Source organism: Vulpes lagopus, chromosome 5 (assembly GCF_018345385.1).
Source record: "Vulpes lagopus strain Blue_001 chromosome 5, ASM1834538v1, whole genome shotgun sequence".
In the NCBI taxonomy this organism is placed as follows: Eukaryota; Metazoa; Chordata; class Mammalia; order Carnivora; family Canidae; genus Vulpes; species Vulpes lagopus.
In genome coordinates, this window is record NC_054828.1 from 126,095,574 (window position 1) to 126,123,003 (window position 27,430).

The following is a 27,430-nucleotide window of genomic DNA, read 5'->3' on the forward strand; positions in this document are numbered from 1 at the left end:
TCCCGTTTATGTAAAGCGCAGTTTTGAGTTCTGTTAGAACGTAAGAGACCATTCAAAGGACTGAGCGTTTCTTTATTGTAACTTAAAAAAAATAAATACAACTGTAACTAACTTTTGTGAGCAATTTCTCTAAAAATCTCAATTCTGTAGGGCTCTCTGGCTAAGGGGAACAAGGTGTCTGTAAGAAGTCTGCACGAACAGCGCGCAGTGGCGCCAGCTCATCTCTCTAGTCGAGAAGACTGAGGTCGATGTGGAAGTAGACATAAGGAAAATAGTCCTGGTTGTTGAGCTGCAGGCCCGGGATCTCCACAGATGCCTGCAAAAGAAGACGTGGTATTGGCGCTCTAAACCCAGAAACCGATCTGCTGTCCTGTCTCTACTCTCGAGGAGGCTCTCTAGGCTCCGACCATGCTTTCTGCCCCGCACAGCACACGACTGCCTCGCAAACATACACGCGGCTTCCTCCCTGTTATCCTTGTGTGTTGGTGAAACGTAGCCCTTAACAGTCTGGCAGTTTCCATTTTCGGAAAGGGCCTCCTACCTGGAGCGGCTGACCTCAGCGCAGAAACCCAGCCATTTCTGGATTCTATACCTACATCCAGTATACTTGCAGCTGCTACTTGGTCCAGATGTCTGAAGACGGAGTTCAGCACCTCCCTTAAACGTTTGGTGGATGACTTCTTATGAGGCTGGAGGAGCACCGCCTGGAAATTCACCGGGAGTCCATACCTTCCCAGAGAGACAAAACGTGCCAATAAGTTACTTCCGGCACAAATGTGGGTAAAATAACCCTGACAAGGAATAGAGGAAGTTCTAGTGAAATGATAAAAGCTTCAGTCAACACTGAAGAAAATAAACCCAGTTGAATGGAGTGTCTAGGGTCAGAGGCAAGACTAATAACTGGGTTTTTCTGGGCAGGAAAATCCAGAACATGCTAACCAGCCATTTCTGGCCACTAGTGGCGTGGCGTCCACTAAAATACCAAGGTCTGTGGGATCTGCAGGAAGAGGTGATGTGAAGGAGGCTGCAACTGCGTGTGCTACTGCTTTCACTGCAAATCAAGCCTGTGACCTACTTAGTTCTATGCCTTGAGGACCCTGGGTGAGCGGAACCCCAATTTCAGAACCCCACCTAACTCCTCTCCCAGAGCAAGTGCCAGGGGAACCGGCAGGTGCGGACAGGGATGGCAGCAGGTAGTCTAGGTCCCAGGTGAGGGGGACGTCCTCGACTGTTCTCTGTCCCCCTCCTATCATCAGAGCTCTGGGGTTTCCCAGGGGAAAATGAGCAGAGGGCTGTAGCCGTCTTAGGAATGAGCAGTTTCCCCTCCGACTCCCCCAACTCCCAGTGCTTTCCAGAAACCCATTCCACATCCTCGACTTTGCCAAGACCATTCTCTCCACCTGCTGGGCACCCCCGGGCAACCTGTACATTAGGGACAGGCCCTCCAACTCCCAGGCCGTCACAGCCACCCCTGCATCCTCCTCCAACTGGTCACTCCTCCAGTCACTGCCAAGGTGCTCAGGGAGGTTGCGTATCCTCCCCACCAAGGCCCCATGGTCCGAGCTCTCCTGCCTCTCCCAGCCTGGGAGCTACGGGCCATCGACGCTCAGTAAATCCTGACAATGCTCCTTGCCATGCTCCTGTAGCCTCCGAGCCCTTACCCTTTCTCGGCCTGCTCCTGATTTCAGGGCTTTTCACATTCTTCGCAGACCCTCCCAGGCCTTTCCCTGCAAACTCCCACTCTGGGTCAATTTAGAGGAACGCCTTCTCCGTTCTCAGAACATGCCTTCCAGAACAGCTGGGTCTGATCTCACTCTCCCCAAGGCTGCCCCCTGTGCTGCTCCTCGCTGGACCGCTTAGTCGAGGACCCCCTTCCCTGATCGCTGAGGTCACCTAGGAGGGAGCCGGGGCCTGCAGCCCCCATCCCGAGACTACTGTAGCCACCCCACCGTCAAGCCTGTGCTGCACAGGGTGTCAGGCTTTCTCTACTACTGCCCCCTTCCCCTTACCATATCACCATCTTGCCCTGCTTTAAATAAGCTTCCTGGGCTCTCTAAGGCTCTCATTCCAAACGTGAGAGCGTCCAGTGTCCTGTGTCACCCAGTCATCCTTCGGCCACCACACTCTAGCTTGTCCCAACAACAACCTCACGGCCCATCCACAGGGACACACAGATCCTTAAGCTCCCACTCCCTCCTCCTGCCTCTGACTTCCCCATGGGCTCTTCTGCATCCACCCCCTTCCCTGTCGGGGTTCCCCAAGGTGCCTGTTCCCGTTGTCCCCTCTATAGGACTCTCCATAAACGAATGCAGCCACACAGCCACCAGTAGGGTTCCCTCACGTCTGTCCCCCACCAGCACCTCTCCCAGGAGCCAGACTGACTAGCTAGTACCTGGCCAGCTCCTCCAGTCCCATGGGGCCGGCTCCGCGTGCAGCCGGGATGGCTGAAGCCCCAGGTTCACTTCACCCCCAGGGGTCTAGCCCCTCCTCGGCAGAGGCCTGCGTCCACTTCACTTCGGTGCTACTGAGCCATGAACGTTTAGCATCTGCTCTGTCCAGCTCAGGGCTGGGGGACAGAGGGGGAGAGCAAGCCGGCCCCGGCCCCTCACGTAGGCGGGAAGGCCGGGACAGCCTGGAGAGAAGACTCCTCGATGCCAGCTGGGGCGCAGGGGAACAGGCAAGCAGGCCGACCTCACTGGCCTTGTGCTCCAACACACGTGTTAGTTCAACACCCGTTTTTTCAGACTATGATCTCTCCATAGGACACACTACGGAAACACCACTAAAAAGATCGGATAGAGGGACGCCTGGGTGGCTCAGCGGTTGAGCGTCGGCCTTGGGCTCTGGGCATGATCCCGGGGTCCTGGGATCGAGTCCCGCATCGGGCTCCCTGCAGGGAGGCTGCTTCTCCCTCTGCCTGTGTCTCTGCCTCTCTCTCTGTGTGTCTCATGAATAAATAGATAAATAAAATATTTAAAAAAAAGATCAGCTGGCTCCACACATAATTATAAGACTAATTAATCGAAGGCACATTTTAAAAAGCAAGCTGCAGAACATTAAGGATAAATGGTCCCATTTGGGGGATAAGAAGAATCTTGAAACCATTAACCATGATCATCTGTGAGCCTGGGGACCAGGGAACTGGAACTTTCTCCAGTCTGCATTTCTGAACCTGAATGTCTTTAACAGTATTCATATATTACAACCGGAAAAACACGGATACAGCAAGAAAAAGTCCTACATTGGTAGTCTTGTAAAGAATTATTTATACCTAGGCTTTTAGAGGAAATACTCCATTTTATCCAGCTTAGGATATATTTTTTAAAGATTTTATTCATTTATTCATGAAAGAGAGGCAGAGACAAAGGCAGAGGGAGAAGCAGGTTCCACGCAGGGAGCTTGACTTGGGACTCTATCCTGGGTCCCCAGGATCACACCCTGGGCTGAAGGTGGCGCCAAACCACTGAGCCACCCTGGCTGCCCTCAGCTTAGGCTATTAAGGACATCTATCTCTACCTCTCTGACAAATGGGCATGCACACTGTTGGGCCTGAGACCCACTGATTTTTGAGGCAAGCAGGTCAGCCTTGGGGCCTGTCTACACTACAGATGGCCAGAACACCCCAGATTAGCTTGGGTTCACCCTGCGACCCAATGCCAGCATCCACGCCATTCCAGGCCTCTGCGATGGGCAAGGGAGGACGAGGAGCCACGGTCAGATCCGAGCTGTGTTTGGACAAAACCACACCTGGCAGCCACCATATTGTGTTTGGACAACACCGTGCCTGGCAGCGACTAGTTTGTCTGAACAAAACCACGTTGGTGGCCACGCGGAGGATGAACCGGTGGCAGAGAACCAAGTGAGAGCCTGTGGCAACAGCTGGCCCGGCTAGACGGGACACCAGGGGAAGAGAGCAAGCGCAGGCAGGAGGATGGCAGGATGGTGGCCCGTCAAGGGCGCTGAGGGGTGCAGGGAGTGAGGATGAGGGAGCAGAGGCGCCTGTGCCCCAAGGTCTGGGGCCCGTTGACAGGAAAGACGTGAGGCCACTGGCATTAATGGGGCCACCAGAGGAAAGGGTTGGGAGGGAAGATGAGCCAGGTGTGCAGAAGCCTGTGTCGGGTGAGCGGCAGGATCGGGAGATGTAGGAAGCAGAGGCAGGGAAAGGAAAGTAGGCACAGGCCTCGGGTGGATGGCCGTGCAGGGGTCCTGGGGCCACCTGCCTTGCACACTGGGAGCAAGCAAGAGAGCTCCAGAGGCCCTGAGGACCGGAGGAGCACTGGCACCTACAGGTCAGAGCAGGCCAAGAGGCAGGGGTGGGAGCTTCTGGAAAAAGGGTGTACAGACAGCCTCGGGGTGCCACCAAGATCTGCCCCTGAGCTCCCAACGCAGGGCATGTTCAAACCACCGGAGAAAAGCAGGCTTCAAAAAATATTTCCTGTAGAATCCCATTTTTGTAAAAACAAACCAAAGAACCCCACTGCATATCTGTAAATTAGAAGAGAAAAAGAAAAAGAAAAACCCAACGGAACAAAGACTCCTAAGGGAGCTGGGCCGGCGCAGCAGCTAGCGGTCTCTGTCTCGGTGTTAAAGTCACAGGTGACTTTTATTCATTATTTGTACATGTCTACAGTTTCCTAATTTTTCACAGTGAACCTATTTCACGTTCGTGAAAAACAAGGCAAAATGTTTGTTGTTCGTTCGTGTGGGTGTAGGTTTTAGGTTTGAGCTTTCGTGTCGCCTTGGGCCTCGGAGGTCGGGGGCCGAGACGGGGCTGGTGTTTCTTCTAGGAGTGGCCCGTAGCAGAGAGCGGGACACCTGCCCCGGGCCTGGCACGAAGGGGGTGCAGAGCCCAGGACAGCGGGGCCGCAGCGCTGAGTGGAGGCTCGGGGGACCCAGGAGGCCCTCCTGAGCAGGGCGCAGAGGCAGGAGCCCCACAGGGAGGGGGCTGGAGGGGCAGGCGGCAGTCCAGGCGCCCCCTCCCGCCCGCAGGCCGCCGGGGCGGCATCTCCCCCACGCACCTGAGCACCGACTCCACGAACACTCTGAGCGCCTTGAGGTGGATCCAGGCGATGAAGGCCTCGCTGAAGTTCACCTTGAGCCAGCGCAGCAGCGGGCCCTGCGGAGACAGGACAGCGGGGGGGCCTGCTGGCCGCGCGCCCGACGCAGGCCCCGGAGGACACGGGTTCGGACGCAGCAAGCCCTGAGCGGAGAAGCGCTGCCCGGCGGCCCGCGGAAGCAGCGAGTCGGTCGGCCGAGGCCCGGGCCCGGGTTCTCCGGGGCACCCGGAGCTGGGGAAGCGCAGCGGGCCAGCCACCTGCCACATGCGTGGGGCCACCAGACCAGGCTGCGGGGGCGCTGGGCAGCCCCTGACCTCAGGGCTGTCGGCAGGCAGTGGGCACGTCACCCCCCGCCCCCCTGTCCTGGCAGCGTCCGCCAGATGCCACTTCCAGGGGCCTCCGCAGAGCCCGCCTCGCGCGGCCGCAACCCCTCACGGCCACCGCAGCTGCCACTAACGCTGGTGTGGCCGGTCCCCTGACGGAGCGCAGAGTCCTGGAGCGCGGGCTCCGAGCTCCCGGCGCCGCCGCCAATGGGCCACAAAGGTCAGGGGTGGGTCCAGCCCGGGCAGCCAGGGGAGGGGAGCCGAGCTGCCCGACCACCGCCACCCAGCAGGGCCTGGCCCCGTCACCAGCTCCAGCCACCTCCAGGCAGGGCAGGGGCACCCTGGCCAACAAGCACCATCCGTCGCCGGGGCGGGGGGCAGCTCCAAAGACGCCCTCCCGACGAGGACGGAGGCAGGAGCGCTCTGGGCTCCCGGATTCAGGCTCTACGCAAGGCTTTGTTCTCAGAAGATGCCGGCGCGGGCGAGGACATGCGAGCGGGGGCGCGGGGAGCCCAGGGGTCGGGGTGCTGCTTACCTCTCCCTCGCCCTCACTCTCTCTCTCTCTGTCCGTCTGCCCCGCAGCGGGCCTATCGGGGGGACCTAGCGGGGTTACCTTAACTTTGTGGTCCGGGAAGGTGGATGATCCCTTTTTAAGAGCAACACAGGAAGTTTGCTAAAGGCACAGAAATGATTTATTAATCTCTCAGCAAACACGCATCACGACAAACAAACAAGTCGCATCGCCTGAGCAGCGCGGGAAGGCAAGCTCGGGGGCGCCGGGCCGCCCTGGGACCTGGGGGTGGGACGGGGCGGGGGTTCGCGTCCTCGGGCCCCGCGTTTCGGGGACGGAGTTGATCACTGGCAGCCGGGTCGGGTCCCACACACCCTCCCTCTGCCTGGCCTCGGTCCAGACCTCCCCTCCGGAGGGGACAGGACAGGGACAGCCGCAGCAGGTGTCCGCGGAATGGGCCCTGCCCCCGCAGCGCGTCTCCACCCCGGGTCCCCCCCACCCTGCACGCCTCATCCCCTTTCTCTGCAAACAGGTAGAAAGCACGGGAAAGCCCCACCCTGTGCTCTCGAGGGGAGTGGAAGCCCCGGGACCTGGCCCTGCCCTCCGGCTGATGAGGACCAACGACGCACGGGACCACCTCCCAGCAAGCCGAAGGGGAAGGAGACGCCCCAGAAGCCAGGGGGGGGGGCGCCCCCACTTAGCCCCGTGGGTGGCACACGGCAGGGCCTGGCAAGGAGTTAGCGTGTCTCGGCAGCTCCACTCCCCCTCGAAGGGACCCTGGGAGGGGTGCAGAAGCCGACACCACATAACAAAGTGCCAGCTGGCAACCTGAGCCCTGGGTGGCAGGTGTCAGACTCTCGTGTGTCACCTTGATCTCAGGGGGTCCGTGCCAGCGCGGAGGTGGGTGCCGACGGCCTCCTGCCCGGACACGTGTGAAGGCTGCCACCGTCTGGGCCCCCACCCAGGGGCCCCAGGACCGAAGCCAGCGGGGACGAGGCTCGACCACAGAGACCACCGAGGCCTCCTGGGCGATTGGGGTTTGGGGCGAGCTAAGGCCAAGGAGGAAAACCCTTCGGTCTTTGGGTTCTCATTGGCGAAGGCCTTTCCTGCCTGGGGGTGTGGGGTCAGGGCCTCGGGGCCCTCCGTCCCAGGGGGAGCCCTCAACCCGAGGCCCAGCAGATTGTGGATCTGAGAAGCGTGTTCACTTGGTGTGTGCACACATGTCCGTACACATACATGTGTGCTGGGGGGGGGGGTCAAATCCCCTCGGGCACGATCACGTGATCAGCTCCTGTTTCCTCCTCAGAGGGGATGGTGGGCCGGCCCGGGAGGGGCTCTGGGAACCCCATTTCGTGGAACCCCGTGCCGCTGCTCCCTCAAGGGGCAGCTTGTCTGGAGTCCCCGAGAAAAGGCCACTGACCCAGAGAGGTCAAGCCGGACGTGCAGTTTCCGCCAGCGGGTGTCAGGGGAGGCCCCGGGCCAAACGCTCGGCCACCCGGGAGGCACTCGTCGCTCTCTACCCAAGCACATACTTGCAGCTTCTGTTTACGCCCTGGCTTCCCTTCAAGAGGCCTGAAGTATGTTCTACTCATCCTTGCCCCCCTCTCTGCACTAGAGGCCAAACTGGAAGTTCCTCTGAGGACCCTCCCCAGTGGGGCTGGGGAGCGAGGCCCTGAAGACAGTCCACGAGGGGGGAGGGCCCGGAGCCACCCGGCTGAGGCCTCTCTGCAGGGGGAGGACCCTACACCCGGGATGTGCCCCTCGACGGCGACAGCGCAGCAGGGTGACCCTCCCAGGGCTACACTGTTCACACTTCAACAATCAAAGCCTGGGCGCGCCAGGGTGGCTCCATGGGTTAAGCATCTGTCTTCAGCTCAGGTCATGATCCTGGGGTCTTGGGATCGAGCCCCGCGTGGGGCTCCCTACTCAGCGGGAGTCTGCTTCTCCCCCCGCCCTCCCGTCTGCCCCTCACCCCTGCTCGTGCTCTCTGGGGCTCACTGTCTCTCTCTGTCAAATAAATAAATAAGATCTAAAATAAATAAATAATTACCCAAAGCCTAGTCTTCTCCCTCCTGAGCCCAGCGGCCCTTGCAGGTGGAAGGTCTCTGAGCGGCTGCGGCTAGAAATCTCCGGCATACGCACCCTCTCTTTGCTAAAAGCGTAGGGGACATCTACACAGGTGCTGGCGACGGGGGGCGTCACATCGGGCCACACGCGGGTGGACAGCGAGGTGCCCAGGGGACGGGCCGCCCGCTCTCGACACAGCCACCCCGGCCTGGGTCGCTGCCCCCTGCCGGGTCTCGGGGTGGAGGAAGGTGGGGGGACCTCCCAGAGCCTCAGTTTCCCGGCTGCCGAGCGGGGCTAGGAGTCCCTTCCCGGGAGCTCTCCTAGGGGAGGCACCCAGCGCCGTAGCAGAGCTCAGGTGCCACCTGGGTGCCCCTCCCTTCCCCAGACATGGTCCGGGGCCGCGGGTCCCCAGGTGAGGGGGCGCTGGCACGGGCGGAGGGGGCGCTCTCGCATGAAGCCCGCCCGCCCGGGGCGTCTACTCACATACTGTTGCTTCTTATCAGACAGCAACCTGCTCATCTCTTCCCTTTCCCTTTTAATCTCTTTCTCATCATAGTAAAATTCACGGACAGTGAACCTTCAAACAAGCAAATGAGACGCTTTCACCAGGAAGCTTCCGGCGGAGCAGGGACACGGCCCCCCGCCGCCAGGGGAGGGACGGACCAAACCCGGGGAGCCCACCGACGCCCGCCCTTACTTGTTCTCTTTGGCTTTGGTTTTGAAATCCTCGATCACTTTTCGAAACAGGGTGACTGTGAAGAGGCCGCCCTCGTTGTCCTCGGCAATCAGTCTGGGGGAGAGAAGCCTGTGTTCAGGGGACTCCTCGCCACACCCGACGGTGGAGCAGGCCAAGGAGAGGCCTGACCCCTCTCCCTGGAGAGGCGGTCGCTGCAGAGGGGAGGCTCTGTCCCCGTCAGCCTGCGGGCACCCCCAACCCTCCCAACCAGCTGAGGGCAGGGAACCGGGCGTCCCTTATGATTTCAACGTCGCCACATTCCAATCGGCCAGCCTCCAAGGCACGCCTCAACACAGGGCCACGGTGGGCACTGTCCCAAACACAGCGGTCACCGGAGCCAGTGGTCAGCATTCTGGGATCAGCCTTGCTGGCCAGAAGACCTAAGGAAGCCCCCTGCCAAGCCCGGGCAGGTCGCACGGACATGTGGGCCAGGTCACCTTTCCTGTCTCTCAGAGCCCCCGCCCATAACGGCCGCCCCGGGCTCCAGAGACTTTTCCAGAGTCGCCTCTGCAGACTCTCAGGGGCCTCCTGACAATGTAGAGCCTGGGGGTTCTGGCCTGAGAACCTGGTGGGGCAGCCTCTTTGGAAGGGGCCCCCAGCACACGGAGCTGTCCCGTTCCCCGCACCCCTCCGTTCAGCCGGATTGCTATCTCCTGTGACCTGTGACCCTGGGGGAGCCACCCGGGCAGGAGATGTCCCCCGGCTGGAGGCCTCGGAGCTGAGATGGGCGTGGGCAGGGCTGCCGGGAAGCAGGTGACCTGGCGAGACTGGCTGGCCAAGACTCACCGTCAAATCTTGTTAAATGACAACGTATTTCAGACGTACGAAAAGGCAGAGAGAATAACAAACGCCACGTACTGGCCGCCCCACTGAAGCCATGACGCGATTCTCACCCAGCAGAACCCTGGGGCCCCTCCGGCTGCACACCGCTGCCCGCCCCGAGGTCACCACCGTGCTGAGCCTGGCGTTTCCCATCCCCACAGCCCCACGATGCCACCGTGCACGCGCACGTGCCCAGATCACGTATGGCTCAGTTCCCTCCGTTTCCAGGCCTTACGCAAACGGGCTGGGTGTACTTTCCAGCCGCTGCTCTTCCTGCTGCGCGCTGCACAGGGAGACCCACCCCGGCTGCTGCGTGCAGCGTTCAGCCCTGACACGCTGCTCTCCCCACGTGCCTGGTGCTCACGGTCTGAATATATTCCTGTATCTCTTCTCCTACCACTTTCCCAGCCCTCCCCAGCCACTCCTGCTCCGACCCCAGGAGGCCAGACGCTGAGACGTCTTCCCCCACTGCTCATGCTCTGTGGCCATCAGAGCCAGGCCCCTGCTTGACCCGCAGTCGGAGGGAGGAGAAAGAATGGACCTGCGCTGAGAGAGCAGAGGGGGAGCCAGGGAGGGCAGCCAGGGAGGGCTTCCTGGAAGAGGGGGCAGGGAGGCGGCATTCTGAAAGATAGAGGGAGTCCCGCCTGTGGCTGGGGGTGCGGCTGCAACAGAACTCCAGGCTGAGGGGCTCTTGTGAGGGCGAGCGTGGAGGGCTGAGGGTTCCCTCACTCTCAGGGCAGGAGGGTGCCAAGTTGGGGTATCACTTACTTTGTCGACCGAGGGACCACCATGTCCGAGAGGGATTCGTAGGTTTTTTGCCATTGCGTGTAGCTTGGTCTGCAAGAACACAGAATCCCTCAGTGACTTCTGCAGAAAGGCTGGGGGGTCCCGAGTCTTAGGACGCTGGACATGCCCTTTTCCCAAGATGATGAGCAGGCCTGGGCCAGAGAGCCCCAAACACCTCAAGGCCCTGCTGGGGCATTGGGAGCCCCCTCCCCTGCCCGGTCCTGGACCCCGCCGCCCCACATCTGGGGATGCCACCGAGGGCCCACGTGAAGGGTTCAGCCAGAGACACGCCTTGGGGTTTTCTAGTCCTGACCCTGTGCGGCATTGGAGAAGCGAATTGGTCTCTCTGGCCTGTGGACAAGGGAGTGAGAGCCACCCCCGGGTTTTGAGGTGAGTGAAACAAGAGCTCCTGTCTAAGGCATGTGGCACACAGCAGGTGTTCAAGAAGTGGCTGCGCCTGTCGCTGCTTTACATGACAGACACTGTCCTCCTGCTCCCGTTCCTGCCCACACAACTGCCCCCGGGGTCCAGGCCATGGAGGGCTCCTTTCCCTACAGTCTCCTCCTGTGATCACCAACACAGGCTGAGCCCTCCCCCCCACCTTCCTGGGCCACTCACTTGGGGACAATGACCAGAAGTGTGATGAGGTACTCGGAATCCAACACAAAGTCTTCCTTGCTCACAATATCGCTCAGTGTCCGAGTGAAGAGGTTTCCCCTGAATCCGGATGGGACAGAGGGGGCGTGATCAGCAGACAGGCAGAGGGAGGCTGGGCTTCTGGGACACAGGGACCCCCGCACACCCACGACACACGAGCAGGCCCTGGGCTGAGTGGTTCCCCGAGCGCCCCCTCCCCGTTCTGGGTGGCCTGAGCTGCGGCGGCCGATCCCAACACCTTCGTCACCTGGGCTGCCCCCGTGCAAGCCACCTGCGGTTGGGAGGGGACTGCGGGTGGCTGGCAGCTTGAGTTACTCAAGTGTCAACACTCGGGCTGTCCTGAGCAGAGCCGGGCCCAGGGAGGAGCCCCGTTTCACTTTTCACACCTCCCAGGTCCAGCCGCCCGGGGACATTCACCTGCTGCCTGCCGGCTGGAACCCGGTCCCCACAGAGGTCGTGGTGTTTTTAGCACGTGGTTCAAGGCTACTGTATCAGCTACAGAGACCGCCTGTGGCCTCGGCACCCGGGCCACCACGGTAGCTGATACCTTAGCACACGACACGGCCCTGGCGGGTGGCTCTCAGCCACTGGGCCAAGGCCAAAGCCTTAGGGAACACGGCACCTCCAGCCTCACCTCTCCCACCTGCGCCATCACTACGTCCCGGAGGACCCTCTCCAGGGACACAGGGCACGCGCCTCCGACCATGGCACTTGCTCGTGACTGTTCCGCCAACAGGTCTCACCTGCTGGCTATGCCCGCACTCCCGGCGCAAAGCAGATCGCCCCTAAATACCCGCTGAGCGAGTAATTGTGAGCTCTCCCAAGCGCAGAAATGACACTTTACTCTGCTATGTTACCTTTAGGGCCTGGCATAAAGCCTGAGGATGCAGCAGGTGCTTAATAAAGCTTTATCGGGATGCCTGGGTGGCTCAGCGGTTTAACGCCTGCCTTCGGCCAGGGTGCGATCCTGGGGTCCCGGGATCGAGTCCCACATCGGGCTCCCTGCATGGAGCCTGCTTCTCCCTCTGCCTGTGTCTCTGCCTCTCTCTCTCTCTCTCTCTCTCTCTCTGTCTCTCTCTCTCATGAATAAATAAAATCTAAAAAAATAATAATAATAAAAATAAAGCTTTATCAAAAGAAGAATAACAGACCAAGGAGGCAGGAAGAGCCTGTCCCTCCCTCACGCGGCAGGTGCTCTCAACAGCTCAGCACTGCGTGAATCAGCGGACGATGAGCCTCTTCACCAGTTGACTGAAGAGGCTGGACCAGATGTTTGCCCAAGTCCCCGAACAATTCTCAAGGAGCCCGCAACTGGAGGGCACGACGAGGAGATGGCCCAGCAGGCAAACGGTCAATGCCATGACAGATGGATGCCAGGGTCACGAAGTGGGGCTCTCTCTGCCACGGGCGCCCTGCCCTCCTCCCATCTCATGCCTTCGTAAGGCCAAGGGCGAGGCGAGACACAGGTGATGCCCGTGTGGCCTGATACAAAGTCGAGCAACCAACAACCACCATTCCTAGTGGAAGTGCACCTTTCCCCAGTGGCTTTAAATTCTCCACTAAAAGGAGCACCTGGGTGGTTCAGTGGTTGGTGATCTGATGGTGACCCCGGGGTCCCGAGATCAAGTCCGGCATCGGGTTCCCCGCAGGGAGCCTGCTTCTCCCTTGGCCTGTGTCTCTGCCTCTCTCTGTGTGTCTCTCATGAATAAATAAATAAAAATTAAAAAAAATTTTTTTTAATTTCTCCGCTAATGTACTGTTGGCTTCTTTCACAAGAAGACAGCTGGCCCAGTGAGCCAGAGCCCTCCGAAGAGAGGGGCGTAAATGGGAGTGGGAGGTACTCAGAGGGACAGCTGGGTCCGAACTCCCCTGGGTGCCTCTCTTCTTTGGAGGATCTTCAGAGAACCACCGACAGAATGAGATCCAGAATCTGGGGAGACTCGGAGGGTGCTCCCTGCCAACTCAGCCCTGCCCAGGAGCACCTTCCAGACTCCCTGACAGGAGCTCATCTGGCCTCTTCCTCATGCCTCCAACAACAAGGCACTCACTACCTCACAAGAGAGCTGCTGTCATCATGACACCGGGCTTCTGCTTCTCCCCAGACACCTCCCACCATCTTGGTGACTGGTGGGGACTGGTGTCCACTGGGCCGAGCAGTCTGTTCCCTCTCCCTCCTGTGAGGTCCTTCAGTTGAGTGGGGAAGCCCTTGAGGTTGCTCTTCTCTGGGCTGCAGAACCCACTGCCCTCGGGTGCCCCTCTAATAGTGAGGTCCCCGCCACCCAAGCAGGGAGGGTCCTCTGTAAAGCTTTCATGGGGGAAAGGTCTTGGGATGCAACCCAGGTGTTCTCAGTAACCTGGGGAGGTTGGGGGTCGAGGCAGTGTGGGGCAGCATGGTATTCCTCTCTGGGCCCGGGCAGGGAGGTGCCATCACCCCTGCTTGGGCCTTTCCTCCGAGACTTGTGCACCAAGGCCCCCCTCCCAGGGCACAGCTTCTGGAGAGGCAGGAGCGCCTCGGCGTCGCGCTCTCTCAGACCCGGGCCGGGACCCCGGCTCACGCAGTGACCTGAACGGCACACTCCTGCCCCTGCCCCTGCCCCTGCCCTGCCCGGTCCCTGCCCGACTCCTGCGCCCTCCAGCTCCTTGCACCCACCTGGCTCCGGCAGTGCAGGAGCTCGCATACTCACATGGATTTCTTCTCCAGGTTCTCCAGGTTTGTCTTCAGAGTGTTGTAGGCGGCTGTTCGGGATTTCAGGTCAGTCTCGATTTGCGCCAGTTGCTTTTTGGAAAAGCAGAAGAGTCGGTCCAACTTTTCAAAATGGCCATAAGCTGCTCCCGGCGCCCGGCGGCATAAAGCACCAGTGCGGCCCACTTGTCAGGGACGCCCACGTCTTCCCCCACCCCGCCGTCCCGCGCACGTGGAGCAGGCCAGAGGTCAGATCCCCAGTCCACACACGCGGGGCCCCCAGACACGACATGCACAGCTGTTCCAGCTCGTTCGGCGGGGCGCATCTGCCAACTCCAAGCCCTGCCCTGCTGCTGGGCCAGCCGAGGCCACCGCATCCCGGCTCCTGGGGGACCCATTGTGCCTTGGCCCTGCCGGGGCCCGGTCCCCAGGAAGGGGGAGATAGGTAGGAAGGCTCCTTGCAGCTGGCACTAAGGAGATCCCCAGTTCTCGAGTTTCTGGGAGGGCGTCCCAGACCCCCTCCTGCAGCGGGCCCCGGGGAGGCAGGTGGTGGAAACGGGACAAGCCCGGGGCCCACGGCCTCACTCTCGTGCTTTCTGGCTGCCGGGCCTCAGCGGCCCCATCAGAGCCCAGTCGGGCTCCAACTGGATGCCAGGTCCCACCCTGCCTGCCTGGGAGCTGCTGTCACGTCTGCAGCCTCTGAGCTCCCAGAATTTGCAGCGCAGGCCCCTGAGCAAGGCGAGGCCCATGCCAGACTGAGCTCCTCCCGGGCCGGGTCCCGTCTCTGCGACCCCGGGCATACGCAGTGCTGGGGACACGCGTTCACCGGAAGCAAGCACACCCAGCGGGGCTCCCAGGCGTGTGGCTGGTGCTGCGCACACACATACACACACGCACCCCGCTCAAGGCAGCCAGGCCAGGCCGAAGCCCCGAGAGCCTCAGGGACCTGCCCCACCGAACCCGAGACGTTTCAGGCGGTGGAGACACCAGCGCCAGCACCCCGAGGGGTCGGCACGGAGCAGTGCCCCCTCAGTGAAGAGCAACCCCTTCGCCGTGTTACACCCGTGGGTCTGGAGCCTCTGAAACTGCGGCATGACCCGGCCTGTGGGGACCGACACGCGCAGCCGGGTCCCCGACCGAGTGGCAGGACACGCTGCCACATGCCGGGCGCAGTGCTAGGAGGGGCCGAAGCCCCCCACTCCCGAGCCTCTTCTTTAAGGGACGTCAGCACCGGGTGTCAGCACCGGGGCCCTGCCAGCCTGGGAGACCCGCCCGGACACCCAGCAAGTGCCGCCGGGCACCCAGCGGTCCAGTGACCTTGGGTCCCAAGCCTCTCCCAGTGAAGGACCTCCCGGGGGAGGAACAGACCTGAGCCAGGGCTGGGGACGTTGCCCACATGGTCATGCTGCGGGGCGACCACAGGGAGCCGCGGCTTAGGGCCTCACACTGCAGGGGACAGGAGCCACGCCACACACATGGACACACGGACACACACAGACATATGGACACACACATGGACACACAGGCACACACAGGCACTTGGACACACAGGCACACACAGACACATACACATGGACACACGGACACATGGACACACGGGCACACACAGACAGACACAGACACATGGACACACACAGACACATGGACACAGACACAGACACACACGGACACACAAAGACACATGGACACATGGACACAGACACACAGACATACACAGTCACAGACACAGAGACACACACGGACACACAGATACACGCAGACACACACGCGGCCCGGCCAAGCCCTGCATTCCCGCCCCAGGTCCCGGAGCGAGGCACTTAAGCTCTCAGCCAGCCTCCCATCCGCAGCCAGAGGAAGGGGATCCACGTCACGTCACAGGGGTGACACGGGAAGAGCCCAGCGTGGTTCTGGGCACCCGGGCAGTGCACTGGTGCCCTCCTCCCTCTCCTTGCTTTCCTGCCAAAGTCACCCTCGGGTCTCTGGCCTAGGGGGAAGCCAAGGTGTGTCCCCTCCAACTGCTCTGCTCCCCTCTCGGTGGACACCCCGACGTGGTCCGGGGCCTCATCACCATCCGGCATCCCTAGGGCGGCGAGAACGGGCTGCCCGCCCTGCCCAGCGTGGCGGGGGGTGCACAACACCTCCGGGAAGCCCCCCCTGGCACCAGCGCTCGGGGCAGCCCCCCTCAAAGGGCTTTCCGGAATCACTGCCCAATTGTCCCCCGAGGGGCTGGGACCTCTGTGGCATAAGCAGTGCTGGAGGAGCCGCACCCGGATTCCGGAGCCTTCTGGCCACACCCGAGCTCCCAGAGACACAGGCCGGGCACCAGCGGGCCGTGAGGAGAGCGCAGGGCTGCACTCGGGTGGGTCCCCGTGGCCCATCTCCTTCACCTGACCCGCCCAGACACACCTGGGTGGCTCTGTGGTCTGAGGAGACAACAGGAAGGCTTTGTTCCCGGCCTGCCCGAGACTCGGTCTCCCAGGCACCCCGGCCCGGCGGAGACGCGACCTGTCAGGGGCTCAGCGTACGGTGGAGGGAGGGGGCAGGCAGTCCCGACAATCAGCGCTCGGCCTCAGCGAGACAAACAGGAGCAACAGGGCCACCAGACACCTCCAATGTCCCCAGAGACTTGTGCCAACGCACTCCCATTTATGAAGTAAAAACTGGAAGCCACCACTTACCAAGATGGTAGAAGCGTGGGCTGCGGTGCTTATGGGCCTTTTTTTTTTTTTTTTAAGATTTATTCATTTATTTTTAGAGGGGAGGTGCAGAGAGAGAGAGAGAGAGAAACTCAAGCAGATTCCCCACTGAGCACAGAGCCCGACGCGGAGCTCGATGCCACGACCCCAAGATCACGACCTGAGTCGAAATCAAGAGTCGGAGGCTCCACCGACTGTGCCACCCAGGTGCCCCTAACTGGCCTCACTATCGTCACAGGCTCCTCAAGGCAGGAGCAGGACCCCTGGCGATGCCTCCCAGGAGTTAGGGCGCCTAAGCGGGACTCTCCACGGAAGCAGATAGTTTCTGGCAGGCAAACGATCACTCTGGTGTGTGGTGGGGGGATTAGGCTCTCACGAGCAGGGCAGGATGGGGCTGAGCTGCTCCACCAGCACCTCTCAAAAGGTAAAGAGCTGGAGGGAACACACTACGCGGGCACCGGGGTCTGGGCCGGGCACGGTCAGAGGAGTGTCTTGTGGATGCTGCCGCCTGCCAGATCACAGGGCCAGGAGAGGTGGAGGGAGGACAGGTGCCCGCCCTGAAACCCGAAAGTCTCTGACCTTGCCCAGGGCATGGAAGGCCACACCTCACAAAGGCTCCAGCCCTGGTCAGGGCTGGCAGAAGCAAATGGGAAGGGGACTCCGCCCAAGGTCACTCAGCAGAGCTAGGACCGCACCCAGCCTCCTGACTCCCAGAAAGTCCCTGTTAGCACCATCACCAGGGCCCAAATGCCGCGTAGGTCCCGCAGGTGGTCAGATCCCCCTGGTCACAGAGGTTTAACTGTCCCCCAGGAGAAGGCCCTCCTCTTACCTTTGCTAGAGTGTCCACCACGCTCACCAGCGGCTGCTTCGCCGGATATTTGGCCATGTCCCATTCAAAGTGGGTCACGAAAGATGTCAAGTCAACTGGAAGAAACACATTTCAATAAATGAGTGGGATGCTCCCCATCTCATGAGGCCAAGGTTGCCAAACCCCAAGCCAAGCAACCCCCACTTAAACCAAGGAAGCAATCAGAGAAACAGAAGGACAGATTCAGGGCTCTGGGAAAGCACACACTCCCCCCACCCCGGGAGCAGAGTACGGAGCCAGCTGGTTGGCCTTGGGTCAGGACCATCAGCACCCAAAGCCCCTCTGAAAACCCATCACCAGCCACAGGCCGCTGTAACCAGTGCACACCTGAGCCTCAAACTCCCTCAGGTGGTTGCCCCCATCCCCACCCCCAAGATCTGCATTTGGGAGACCCTACTTTCCACCAGGTGGAAGCAAAGTCAGGAGATATTCTGAGGGCCAGGCTAATGCTCCACCTTGGCTGGTTGTGTTGGCCACATTCCCCTGTTGGGTTATTGTTCTGTTTTGAGGTACCTCAAAGACACGCCAGAGAGCCTCAAGCCAACCCCCAAAGACCACAGAGCCAGTTATGGGTGCCACCTGCCCACAAGATGAGCCGTCTTTCCAGCCCTCGTCCAAGCCCTGGACAGAGGCAACTTCAACACACACGGTTTGTTTTAAAGAAGGCATTTTAGGCGTGCCTCGGTGGCTCAGTCGGTTGAGCATCCTGCCCTTGATTTCTGTGCGAGTCATGATCTCGAGGTCCTGAGATCCCCCTCATCGGGCTCCCAACTCAGTGGGGAGTCTGCTTGAGATCCTCTCTCCCTCTGACCCTCCCCCAACTCTTGCATGCACACGTGCATGCTCTGTCAAATAAACACATCTTTTTTTAAAAAAACAAGAAGGCATTTTAAACCTTGGCAAAGGGACACCTGGGTGGCTCAGTGGTTGAGCATCTGCCTTTGGCTCAGGGTGTGATCCCAGGGGTCCTGCGATCGAGTCCCGCATCAGGGTCCCCGCAGGGAGCCTGCTTCTCCCTCTGCCCATGTCTCTGCCCCTCTCTCTGTGTCTCTTATGAATAAAAAATAGATAAATAAACAAACAAACAAACCTTGGCAAAATACTAGAGTCTGTGACTGTGGTTTTTCCCACCTGGTGAGGAGGTGCATTTTTCAATGTATGTCCTTTATATGATAGTCTATAGTGAATAGACCAAATCAGGGTTTTGTTTTTTTTTTTCAACAAATTTCCCTTTTCCCCTTCCTTTCTCCAAAACCAAACTGAAACCTGCCATCCTTGGGATGCTTCTGGTTCCCTAACCAGCTGTGGGCAGAGGAAGGAGCTCTGTTGTGGAGGTGAGACAAGCCGCGCTAGTGAGTGAACGTGGGCTGATCCAGGAACCCGGCCTTGGGCGCCTTAGTAACAAAGCCCTCTGCACCTGGGTCTCCCCACCTGAGAAATGGGCAGGAGGAGGCCACACACCGCTGAGTGCCCACTCTTCAGATCAGCTCTGTGCACATTTAAGGAGGCGCCCGACCCCTGCTGGAGCAAGCTGCTGCTTACACCCTGCCTCGAGACCAGCCCCCCTCTCCTGGATTCTCACCCCAGGATAGGTGTATGCACCCCCTGCCCAGCACATCCTTGTGCAGATAAAAGGGACTGCTGGCCGCTCACTCAACAGTCAGGCACCTCCACTGATGCCAGCTTGCTACGGTGAGGGGGAGAGGGAGCTCCCACCACCACCGATTTCTCCTGGGGAGACAACCAGGCAATGGCTGAGCGGCATTTTGCAGGCTGAGCGGCAACAGAAGCGCATCGGGGTGCTACAGGTAGGCGAGCTGGCGCCTGACTCCCACGGAGGGCCAGGAGGGCTGCACGCAGGGGCTGGAGGTGACGGGAGGCTGCCATATGGCCACTGGGGGAGGGTGCTGCATGGGGGCCCGGGGTTGCTGGGACAGCCCAATGGAAGGGGAGGGCCAGGGCAGGTCACAGAAGGCCGTGTCTGTGTTTGCTCCTATGATGATAAAGACACGAGGCACCCAGTGTGTACCAGAAATTGGCCACACATTGTTCCAACTCCAACAGCAGAGCTGGGAAGGTAGGTCACTGAGCAGGTTAAGACACCAGGGCACACCAGGGGACACCAGGAGCTGTGTGGTCAGCCAAGGACATTCATGCACTGGGGCCACTGGTGGCTCTGCAGGAGAGAAGCCAGTATCGGGGTACGGGGTGCGTGTCAGAGAGGAGGAGCAGCGGAGAGGGGCTAAGCTCTGGAAGCACAAAGGGGAGGGCCAGCTCAACAGGACAGTGCCTGGGAAGGACGCCCAGGGCACCCCTGGATTTCCAGGCTGGGTAAGTGGGGACAGCAAGGGGCCCCTCACTAAGTTGGGCAGCCACAAGGATGGATGGGGCAGAGGGGAGAGGAGACAAGTCCGAGATGAGGGGAGTCAAGTCCCCAGGACGAAGATGGAAATGAAACGGGGCTCAGAGGAGGGAACCGGGCAGCGGGCAGAGGAGGGAGTGCACAGCGGGTAGGAAGTGCCTTCCAGCGGGACGCTGCTGCCACCGCCCAGGACATCAAGGCTGGTGATGGGTGATGGCTTCTGGTTCACCTTGGCCGGGACTGGGAGTCATTTCATTTAACTTACCTTTTAACACTATTAAGTATGTTGGCAAATTGAACACCAATAAAAAATAAATTTATTATTTAAAAAAATTATCATTTAACATACACCTAAAAGAATGACTGCTATTTGACAGATCTTAATAATTTAGTTAAATAATGTTTGATACTTCATTTAATAAGAAAACATGCTAAAATCACACACACAAAAAAGTACTATCATCGTCTCCATCGCAGAGGCGAGGGCACCGGCACGAGGCAGGCCCCTCACCAACATCCGCTATGAGACGAGACAGTGACCGGGGAGGAGGCGGCACCCCCGCCCCTTCCCTGCCTGCCCCAGTCAGGTCACGCTACCCTGCGGGGTGCATGGTGGCCCATCTCTACGCAAGAACCCAGTGCTCATACCCCTGGGTTCCCTCGCACCTAGGAGATGGCCTCCAGGCTCCCGGTGCTCGAATTCACAAGAGGCTCCAGGGGGAGAGGGGCCCTGATCGGCTGGGATGCAGGGCCCCATCAGGAGAGACAAGGGGGCTCCCACCAAGGCAAGGCCCGTGTGAGGACCCAGTGATGGCACCAACCTGCTGGCCCCGGACCCTGGGCTTCCAGCCTCCAGGACCGCGAGGGATAGAGGTCTGTTGCATAAGCTCCCGGCTGCCGTATTCTGTTAGGACACCCCGAGCCGATACAGACCGGGGTACAAATTTGCTATGAATATGGTTTTGTACTGCCGCACCCTGCAGGGGAAGACGCTGCAGAAGCGTGCAGGCCAGGGGGGAACAGCACTTATGTCTGGATGATGGAGGGTGGGGGTGGACGGGGGGGTGAGGTCAGAGGCAGGACCCGAAGGTCGAGAAGGCAACTGTGGCAACTGATCCCAGCCACCAAGCCCCGCTGCGGGCGGGGCACGCTGGCCACAGGCTGTCAGGCTGGAGCCCTCGCCCGTCCCAGTGGCCGGCCCCAGGCGGGGATGCTGGGCAGACCTGTGCGTTGGAATCTGCGCCCCTTCTCGCGACCACTCTGCCACTTCCTGCCCCCTGGGGACACTCCAGACCCCGGGCACGGATGCCTGGACCCCCTACTCTCTTTCACTGCTGCTTTTGTCTTTTAACAGCAGACAAGGGCCACTCCTGAAAGCCTGCCGACCGTCCATCCACCTGCTGCCTGCGACACTCGCCTGTTCGGTTCCACTCATGATGCTGCCTGGACACCCCCACCCCCCGCCCCAATTCCTCGCACTTTCAGGCTCCTGGAGGCCGGATGACTGTTTCTGTGTCCCCAGAGCCGGTCACAGTGCCCAACACAGAGCAAGCCTTCCATTTAAGAATCTCCCTAACAACCCTGGTGATTGTACTAACTTGCAGCACGTGGGTTGCTGAGAAGAGACACAATATGGATCAAACCAAACGTGTCTCCACGCATTGTCATAAATTCTAAGGTCTTTATGGCATTCAGATCAGAGAGAATGAACTGCTCCCTTTCCGCCAGAAGAGCTCCTGTAGGAGCCAGGCTCTGCCCATCTCCTTGGGTGGCTCCCCAGCACTCAGTCTCAATTGGCATCACAGCCCATATGGCACCGTGGGGTCATCCCCCCGGCCAGGAGCTCCTGGAGAGCAATCTGCATGCCCAGCACCCAGCACAGTGCTTGGGACTTGAGAGCCATGCAGGGGGGGGGGGGGGGTGGTCCATGAATGAGGGGGTGAGAGGATGTCAGATAAATCTGAGACCGTGCAGACCTCCCTGCAACAGCCTCTTGGGATCTCTGGTGTGTGACCCTGACCCCCTGACCCCCTGACCCCCTCTCCTCCTTCACCTCCCCTCGTGTGTCCAGAGCACCAGTTCCAGCTCCAGACCCTGACCCTTGCCCTAGGTCTAGCATCCAAGGGCAGCACCGCCCTGTCCGTGCCCATCACCTTCGGTGACAACATGGCCTGAGGACGGTCCCCCGACTTAGAAAGCAGCAGTCCCCTTGGGCCTTCCTGTCCTACAGCTTTTTCTACGCTGGCCCAGGAAAGAAGAGGCCCCCACTCCCTTCCCTGGCTGAAGTCGGAGAAGCCTGGCCCCCAAGGGAGCAACTGACGGCTTGGGCTGATGGCCCATGAGGTCAGACCATGACCTGGGCAGGCTCACTCAGAATCAAAACATGCTGTTCACAGGCGGCTGCTCTTGCGCACTAGTGACCTCATCTTAGAACCAAAACAAGGCCTTCCTGGCAGGCAGCAGGATGAGGGACCCATGACCACATAGGCTGCGGCCTCTCTCCCGGTCAGACTGACCAATCTCTGGGTGTTCATGACATCTGGGCATGAGCTGGGGCCTGCGCCAGACAGCCATGCGTCTGCCCCGCTACTGCTACAAGCCAAGGCACCTGTCTCCTTCCTTCCAGACTCAAAGCTCAGCTGGGGCCAAAGAGCAAGCAAAAACAAAAGGTGCCCGTGCAAGGCTAAGAGCCCTTTGTAAAGGGATTATGTCCAATGACGGGTGAGAAAACCACGACCCAGAGAGATGACCTGTGAAGGTCCAGGGCCAGGTGTGGCTGCTCCAAGGCTGCTGCTGCTGCTGCTGGCTGGCTGCCCCTGCAACAGTGCCCTGGGGGACAGAGGCGAAATCCTGCCCACTGAGGGTAACACTGACATCTCCAGTTAATTCTGTCAACCGCTATGCTACGCATGGGTGCTCTGCAGAAGAAGAAAAGGATTTCCCCATCCAAATGGAATCAGAAAAGCTTGAGCAAAGTCAGCCTGAACAGGTCTCTTGACTGCAGTACTTTTCAGAGCCTTTATTGTGCTAATACACGTTGTGAAGGTCAAGAGTCACTGGCCAAGAGCAAGAGCCCTGCATTTGAGCCCCTGACCTCTATTTGCACAGAGCTGGTTACAGAAGGAGCCTGGAAGCTCTAGTCTGGGAAATCATGGGGACCCGATTCACAGCGGGCCCGGGGATAATGAAGCCTATGACATGAACAAATGAAGCTGAATCTCCTCCTTCCGAGATGAGAAGCAGCCAGCCTTTCAATAGCTGCCATTGCACCGGGGATGGAGATGGTGGAATGAGAATATCTAGTTTTAAGGAACATGAATTGGGGGTAGAAGCAAGCATCTTGAGCGCTATTGCAGAGTGAGCTTGAATCCCTGTGTCTTAAAAACCAGGTTTTTATGTAGAAAAGCGGCTCTCTCCCTTAAGCCAGCTCTTTGGTCTAGGACCCCCCAAGTTACCTGGCTTGGAAGTAAGATCAGTTGATCAATTTAAAAAGTAATTTTTTATTAGCACCAGCAAGAAATTTCAGTTATCGCAGACAGACTGCCTTCGGAAAGGTATTCTGATTAAATTCCAATCCGTAAAGATCGGGCGTTTGTCCTAAAAGGATTTGCTGGCCTTCATCGTTCTTCCTAAAAGGATTTGCCGCTGCTCATCCTACCCGGTTTGAGCAAGGCTGGAGAAAACCCAAAGCAAATGTTTCCTTCTGAAACGCTGAAGCCAGGAAAGGCCTGTTCAGGCACGGGGATGCCCCCCCGCCCCCCCAGACTCCGAGACTCATGAGAAGAAGGGCCCTTGCATGAGTGAACCCCATCAGGACCACACAAAGGTAAGCCTGACATGTGAACTGCAGGGTCCACAAAACAGCCAGAGTCCAAGAGCAGGCAGGACAGTGGGCACAGAGGACAGTCATCAAAGCAAGGAGCAGGCCACAAGCCACAAGATGCAAGAGTCCACCTTGAACTTCAGAGCCAGAGCATTACCCCATTCCAGGAGGCATGCAGTGCTGGTGGGGCAAGCAGGGCAGACACGAGAAAGAGGGAAAAGGAATAAAACAGGTGATAGGTTGTTAACTGGAGAAATCCACCGTGACCCGATCACCACACCCCTACGGCCAGGCTGAGAGAGTCCACCTTCCCAGGGACATGCAGGCATCACACCAAGCACACTCACGGCAAACAACACATAACCTACTCTTTAAATATTTCATTTTTTCCTTCAAACCTGCAATGTAATAAGGGGGAGTTATTATATTGCATGAACACACAAGGCCAAGTTCAGATTCGGGGGCACAAGCATTTCCATTTGTCAATTGAAACAAGCAAATAAAAAGGCCTTTTATGGTTCTCAAGAGGGAAGAACTATGCATTGCTACGTAACAAATGACAGAAGTGTTAAATACAGAACACACACTCTCATTTTCAGTATTCGTACGTGCATTGATAGAGTTACAGGTTTAGGCACGCCTGGGTGGCCCAGTGGTTGACCCTCTGCCTTCAGCTCAGGTCATGATTCCGGGGTCCTGGGATCGAGTCCCGCATCGGGCTCCCTGCGGGGAGCCTGCTTCTCCCTCTGCCTGTGTCTCTGCCTCTCTCTGTGTGTCTCTTATGAATAAATAAATAAAATCTTAAAAAAAAAAAAAAAAGACATTCCAAATGTGAACACACAGCACAGAGCATTTTCGGTCTAACTCTGTGTATTTGCTGGCCACAACTTAAGACTTCAGTCTGCGGCTTTCCTTAGGCCCTGAAGGCATTTTCCAGCCTTATCCGGGGAAAGGGATAAATGGATTGGGCGGGGTGGGGGGATGGAGGAGAAGGTGGAACTTTCCATGCAGGACAGAGCAGAAGCTGATAGAGAAGGCAGGTAGGTCAAACCGTTAGACCCCACCAGCCCCATTGTCCCCTCAGGTTTCTATAGGGTAAAATCGGCAGGTGCTCTAGAAATGCCACAGCAGGACTAGTAACAGGCCCAAGGGCATGTCTTCAAACCAGTGGTGCTGCTGAGCTCAAAACGAGGTTACAGCAGCGCCGGACGTGTCGATTTTGACACTCCTTGGGCCTGAGTGTCGTATTGCTGCAGCCACGACAGGTGGCACAGCCAGGGGCACCAATGGGCTGGAAGCGGCTGAGAGAGCCCTGGGTATAAAGACGCCAATGACCTACCTCCGTTGGCCAGGAGGTTCTCCGGAACCTTCCCTTTAGCATCTTCCATAACTTCCACCACGCTCTGGGCCATCTTCTTTATGAGGCTTTGGGAAAAGAACACGAGGCCGTTAGACTAGGAAGGTGCCTTCCTAATCCTCCTCTTCCATGGGGCGGGTGGGTGGGGAAAGGAATGGGAGCCGCCCTCTGGGGGATCTTTGGCAAGAGGCAGGCAGAGACTTCAAATGTGAATAGCCTCTGAACCAGTATTTCCACTTCTGAGAACCTATCTTAAGGAAATAGGACGAACAGAAAAAGCTTTCTGAATAAAAAGATGTTCTGCGCTGCAGCAGACTGGAAGCCACTGGAAGGTTCGACAATAGGGGATTGTTTGAGTAAACGGCATAGCCCACTGAGGGACCATTACGCAGGCATTGGGAACGAGGTCTACAAAGAATGCCTAATACTGTGGGACAAGGCATGCATTATAATGTTCCATGGAAAAAACCCAAGATACAGACTTATACAGACAGTACGGCTGTGACTACGTGAAAGTGCTCTTCCTACTTTACGGATTTTCGATTATCGTCCATAATGGTAATTCAATACTGAATTAATCCGGACTATAATAATTCAGTATTGCTTTTATAATTAGAAAATCAAAACCTTTTAAGTCTCCAGAAAGGCTCCTGGAGGCTTCAGAAAGTATGAGAAAGGATGGTGATAGCAGGGCAGAGAGTCGTCCAATCACTAGGCCGTACACCTGAAACTCATGTTAACGCTGAAGATCCAAAACGTCATAAAACAAACAAGAGTTCTCCACCCCTCAAACCGATAACAAAGTATGAGAAAAGAAATTGAAGTATAGGATTTCAAGGCAGAAGGACTCAAATTCACACGGCTCTGCCAATTACAAATGTATCGCCTCTTTGTTTGGTTTTTAATTTTTATTTTAAGTAGGCCCCACTCCCAGCGTGGGGCTCAGAGATCAAGAGTCCATGCTCCACCCACGGAGCCAGCAGGGTGCTCTTTGCAATTTTTTTTCTTTTTTCTCCGGGAGCCTGCTTCTCCAGCTGCCCCATCTCTCTCTCTGTCTCTCTCATGAATAAATACATAAAATCTTTAAAAAAAAAAAAAAAGAGAGAGAGAGAGAGAGAGAGAGAGAGAGAGAGAGAGAGACATGAGACTCCCAATGTGGGACTCGATCCTGGAACCCTGGGATCATGCCATAAATAAAATCTTTTTAAAAAACGAAGTAATATCTGCACCCAAGGTGCTCAAACCCACAACCCCAAGATCAAGAGTTATACACGTTTCTGACTGAGCCAGCCAGGTCCCCCAAATGTATGCTTTGGGCCAGATTTTTAAAATTTCTTTGTACCTCAGTTCTCTTATCTATAAGATGCAGATCACACTCATTTTGCAGGATTATTATATTAATATAACTCATTAGACACCGAGGATCTGGGAGCAGAGTGTCTGCTCCTGGAGGCTGAGCACTGGGAATTCCGGCTGGAAAACATGCCAGACTAGGACCGAAGTCTAAAAGCTCTGAGAATCCCAATCTCTGCCTCAGGCCTCCTCTCCACCTGCTCCGGGCTCCCAGGAGGGAGGCAGCCTTGGCAGGGAGCCTGGATCAGGTCACTCAATTCCAGAGGGGGAACATGCTCTTCTGCTGTTGAGGCATTGGCCATCCTGGCCACGCAGGGCAGGAGGCTGGGGGCGCTGAGGACCAACGCAGGAAACTGAGGCAGAAGGGCGCCACTGAAAGGCCCCAGATATAAGGGAGGGAGGGACAGGGAGGAAGGGAGGGACAATCAGGGGAGGGGAGGAGGGGAAAGGGAGAGGAACGAACCCGTTTTCCCATCAAAGTGATATGTATTCATGGTCAAAATTTGAAAAATATCCCAAAAAATGAACCATCATACTGCTCTGCCCAAGAGAAAACACACACTCTGCATTCCGGCACACTTCCAGCACCTTCCACGTCCACGGCTTATGTGAGCTGAGGTTTTCTTTTGATAACACCTGCCACTTGGCGGAGACTACCAGGTACCAAATATTCTGTAATCATTACCTCATTGAATCCTCACAAGCAGGGGCGCCTGGGTGGGTCAGTCGGTGAAGCATCTGCCTTTGGCTCCGGTGGTGACCCTGGGGTCCAAGGATCGAGTCCCATGTCTGGCTCCCCACTAAGTGGGGAGTCTGCTTCTCCCTCTCCCTCTGTCCCTCCCCCCAACTCATTCTCTCTCTCTCTCTCTCTCAAATAAATAAATAAATAAAATCTTTTAAAAGATCCTCACCAACATTCTTGAAGGCGAGTATTATCCCATTTTACAGATGAAGGCCAGAGAAGTAAGCTGACCCCATCCACCTGGTCCATCTGAGGATCCTGAGGTTCTCAGCCACTGGGCCACGCTGCTGTCTACACTGCGACCCATCCTGGACTTAACACCTCCATAAATGTGTCAGCATTTCTTAGAATAGCAGTTCTCCACCTTACTAATTATAACTAATTATAATGACTCTACTAATTAATTACCCCACTAATCTCAGTCTGTTTTCTCAGCTATAAAATGGAGACGGGATTGCCCATCTCATGGGGTTATTTGTAGTGTGCTGTAATGCCTGTGCAGTTCCAGGTGTGGGGGGTTCGAGGCAAACCTCAGAGGTGCTCTAGGCAGCCCAATGGACCACATCGGGCTCTCTGCCCCCCGCTCA

General features: G+C 57.9%; 1 protein-coding gene across 5 annotated transcripts in view; it reads right to left on the reverse strand.

Annotated features, from left to right (window-relative positions):
- Window positions 1-51: 51 nt before the first annotated feature.
- ATP6V1C2 (ATPase H+ transporting V1 subunit C2) overlaps window positions 52-27,430 on the reverse strand; it is a 53,631-nt gene continuing 26,252 nt past the window's right edge. For 2 of the 5 annotated variants that reach the window (XR_005987803.1, XR_005987802.1), the window contains exons 4-12: window positions 24,731-24,816; window positions 17,168-17,262; window positions 13,644-13,735; window positions 10,921-11,019; window positions 10,285-10,353; window positions 8,656-8,748; window positions 8,442-8,535; window positions 5,019-6,053; window positions 686-729 (exon numbers count right to left, since the gene is read on the reverse strand). Coding sequence is in view for 3 of the 5 variants with exons in the window: in XM_041755129.1 (XP_041611063.1) it covers window positions 227-316; window positions 597-729; window positions 5,019-5,116; window positions 5,916-6,053; window positions 8,442-8,535; window positions 8,656-8,748; window positions 10,285-10,353; window positions 10,921-11,019; window positions 13,644-13,735; window positions 17,168-17,262; window positions 24,731-24,816 (1,087 nt within the window). In the remaining 2 variants the exon portion in view is untranslated. Of the gene's footprint in view, window positions 317-596; window positions 730-5,018; window positions 6,054-8,441; window positions 8,536-8,655; window positions 8,749-10,284; window positions 10,354-10,920; window positions 11,020-13,643; window positions 13,736-17,167; window positions 17,263-24,730; window positions 24,817-27,430 lie in introns of those variants that run through there. The other 3 variants (XM_041755130.1, XM_041755129.1, XM_041755131.1) reach the window with 3 other exon arrangements.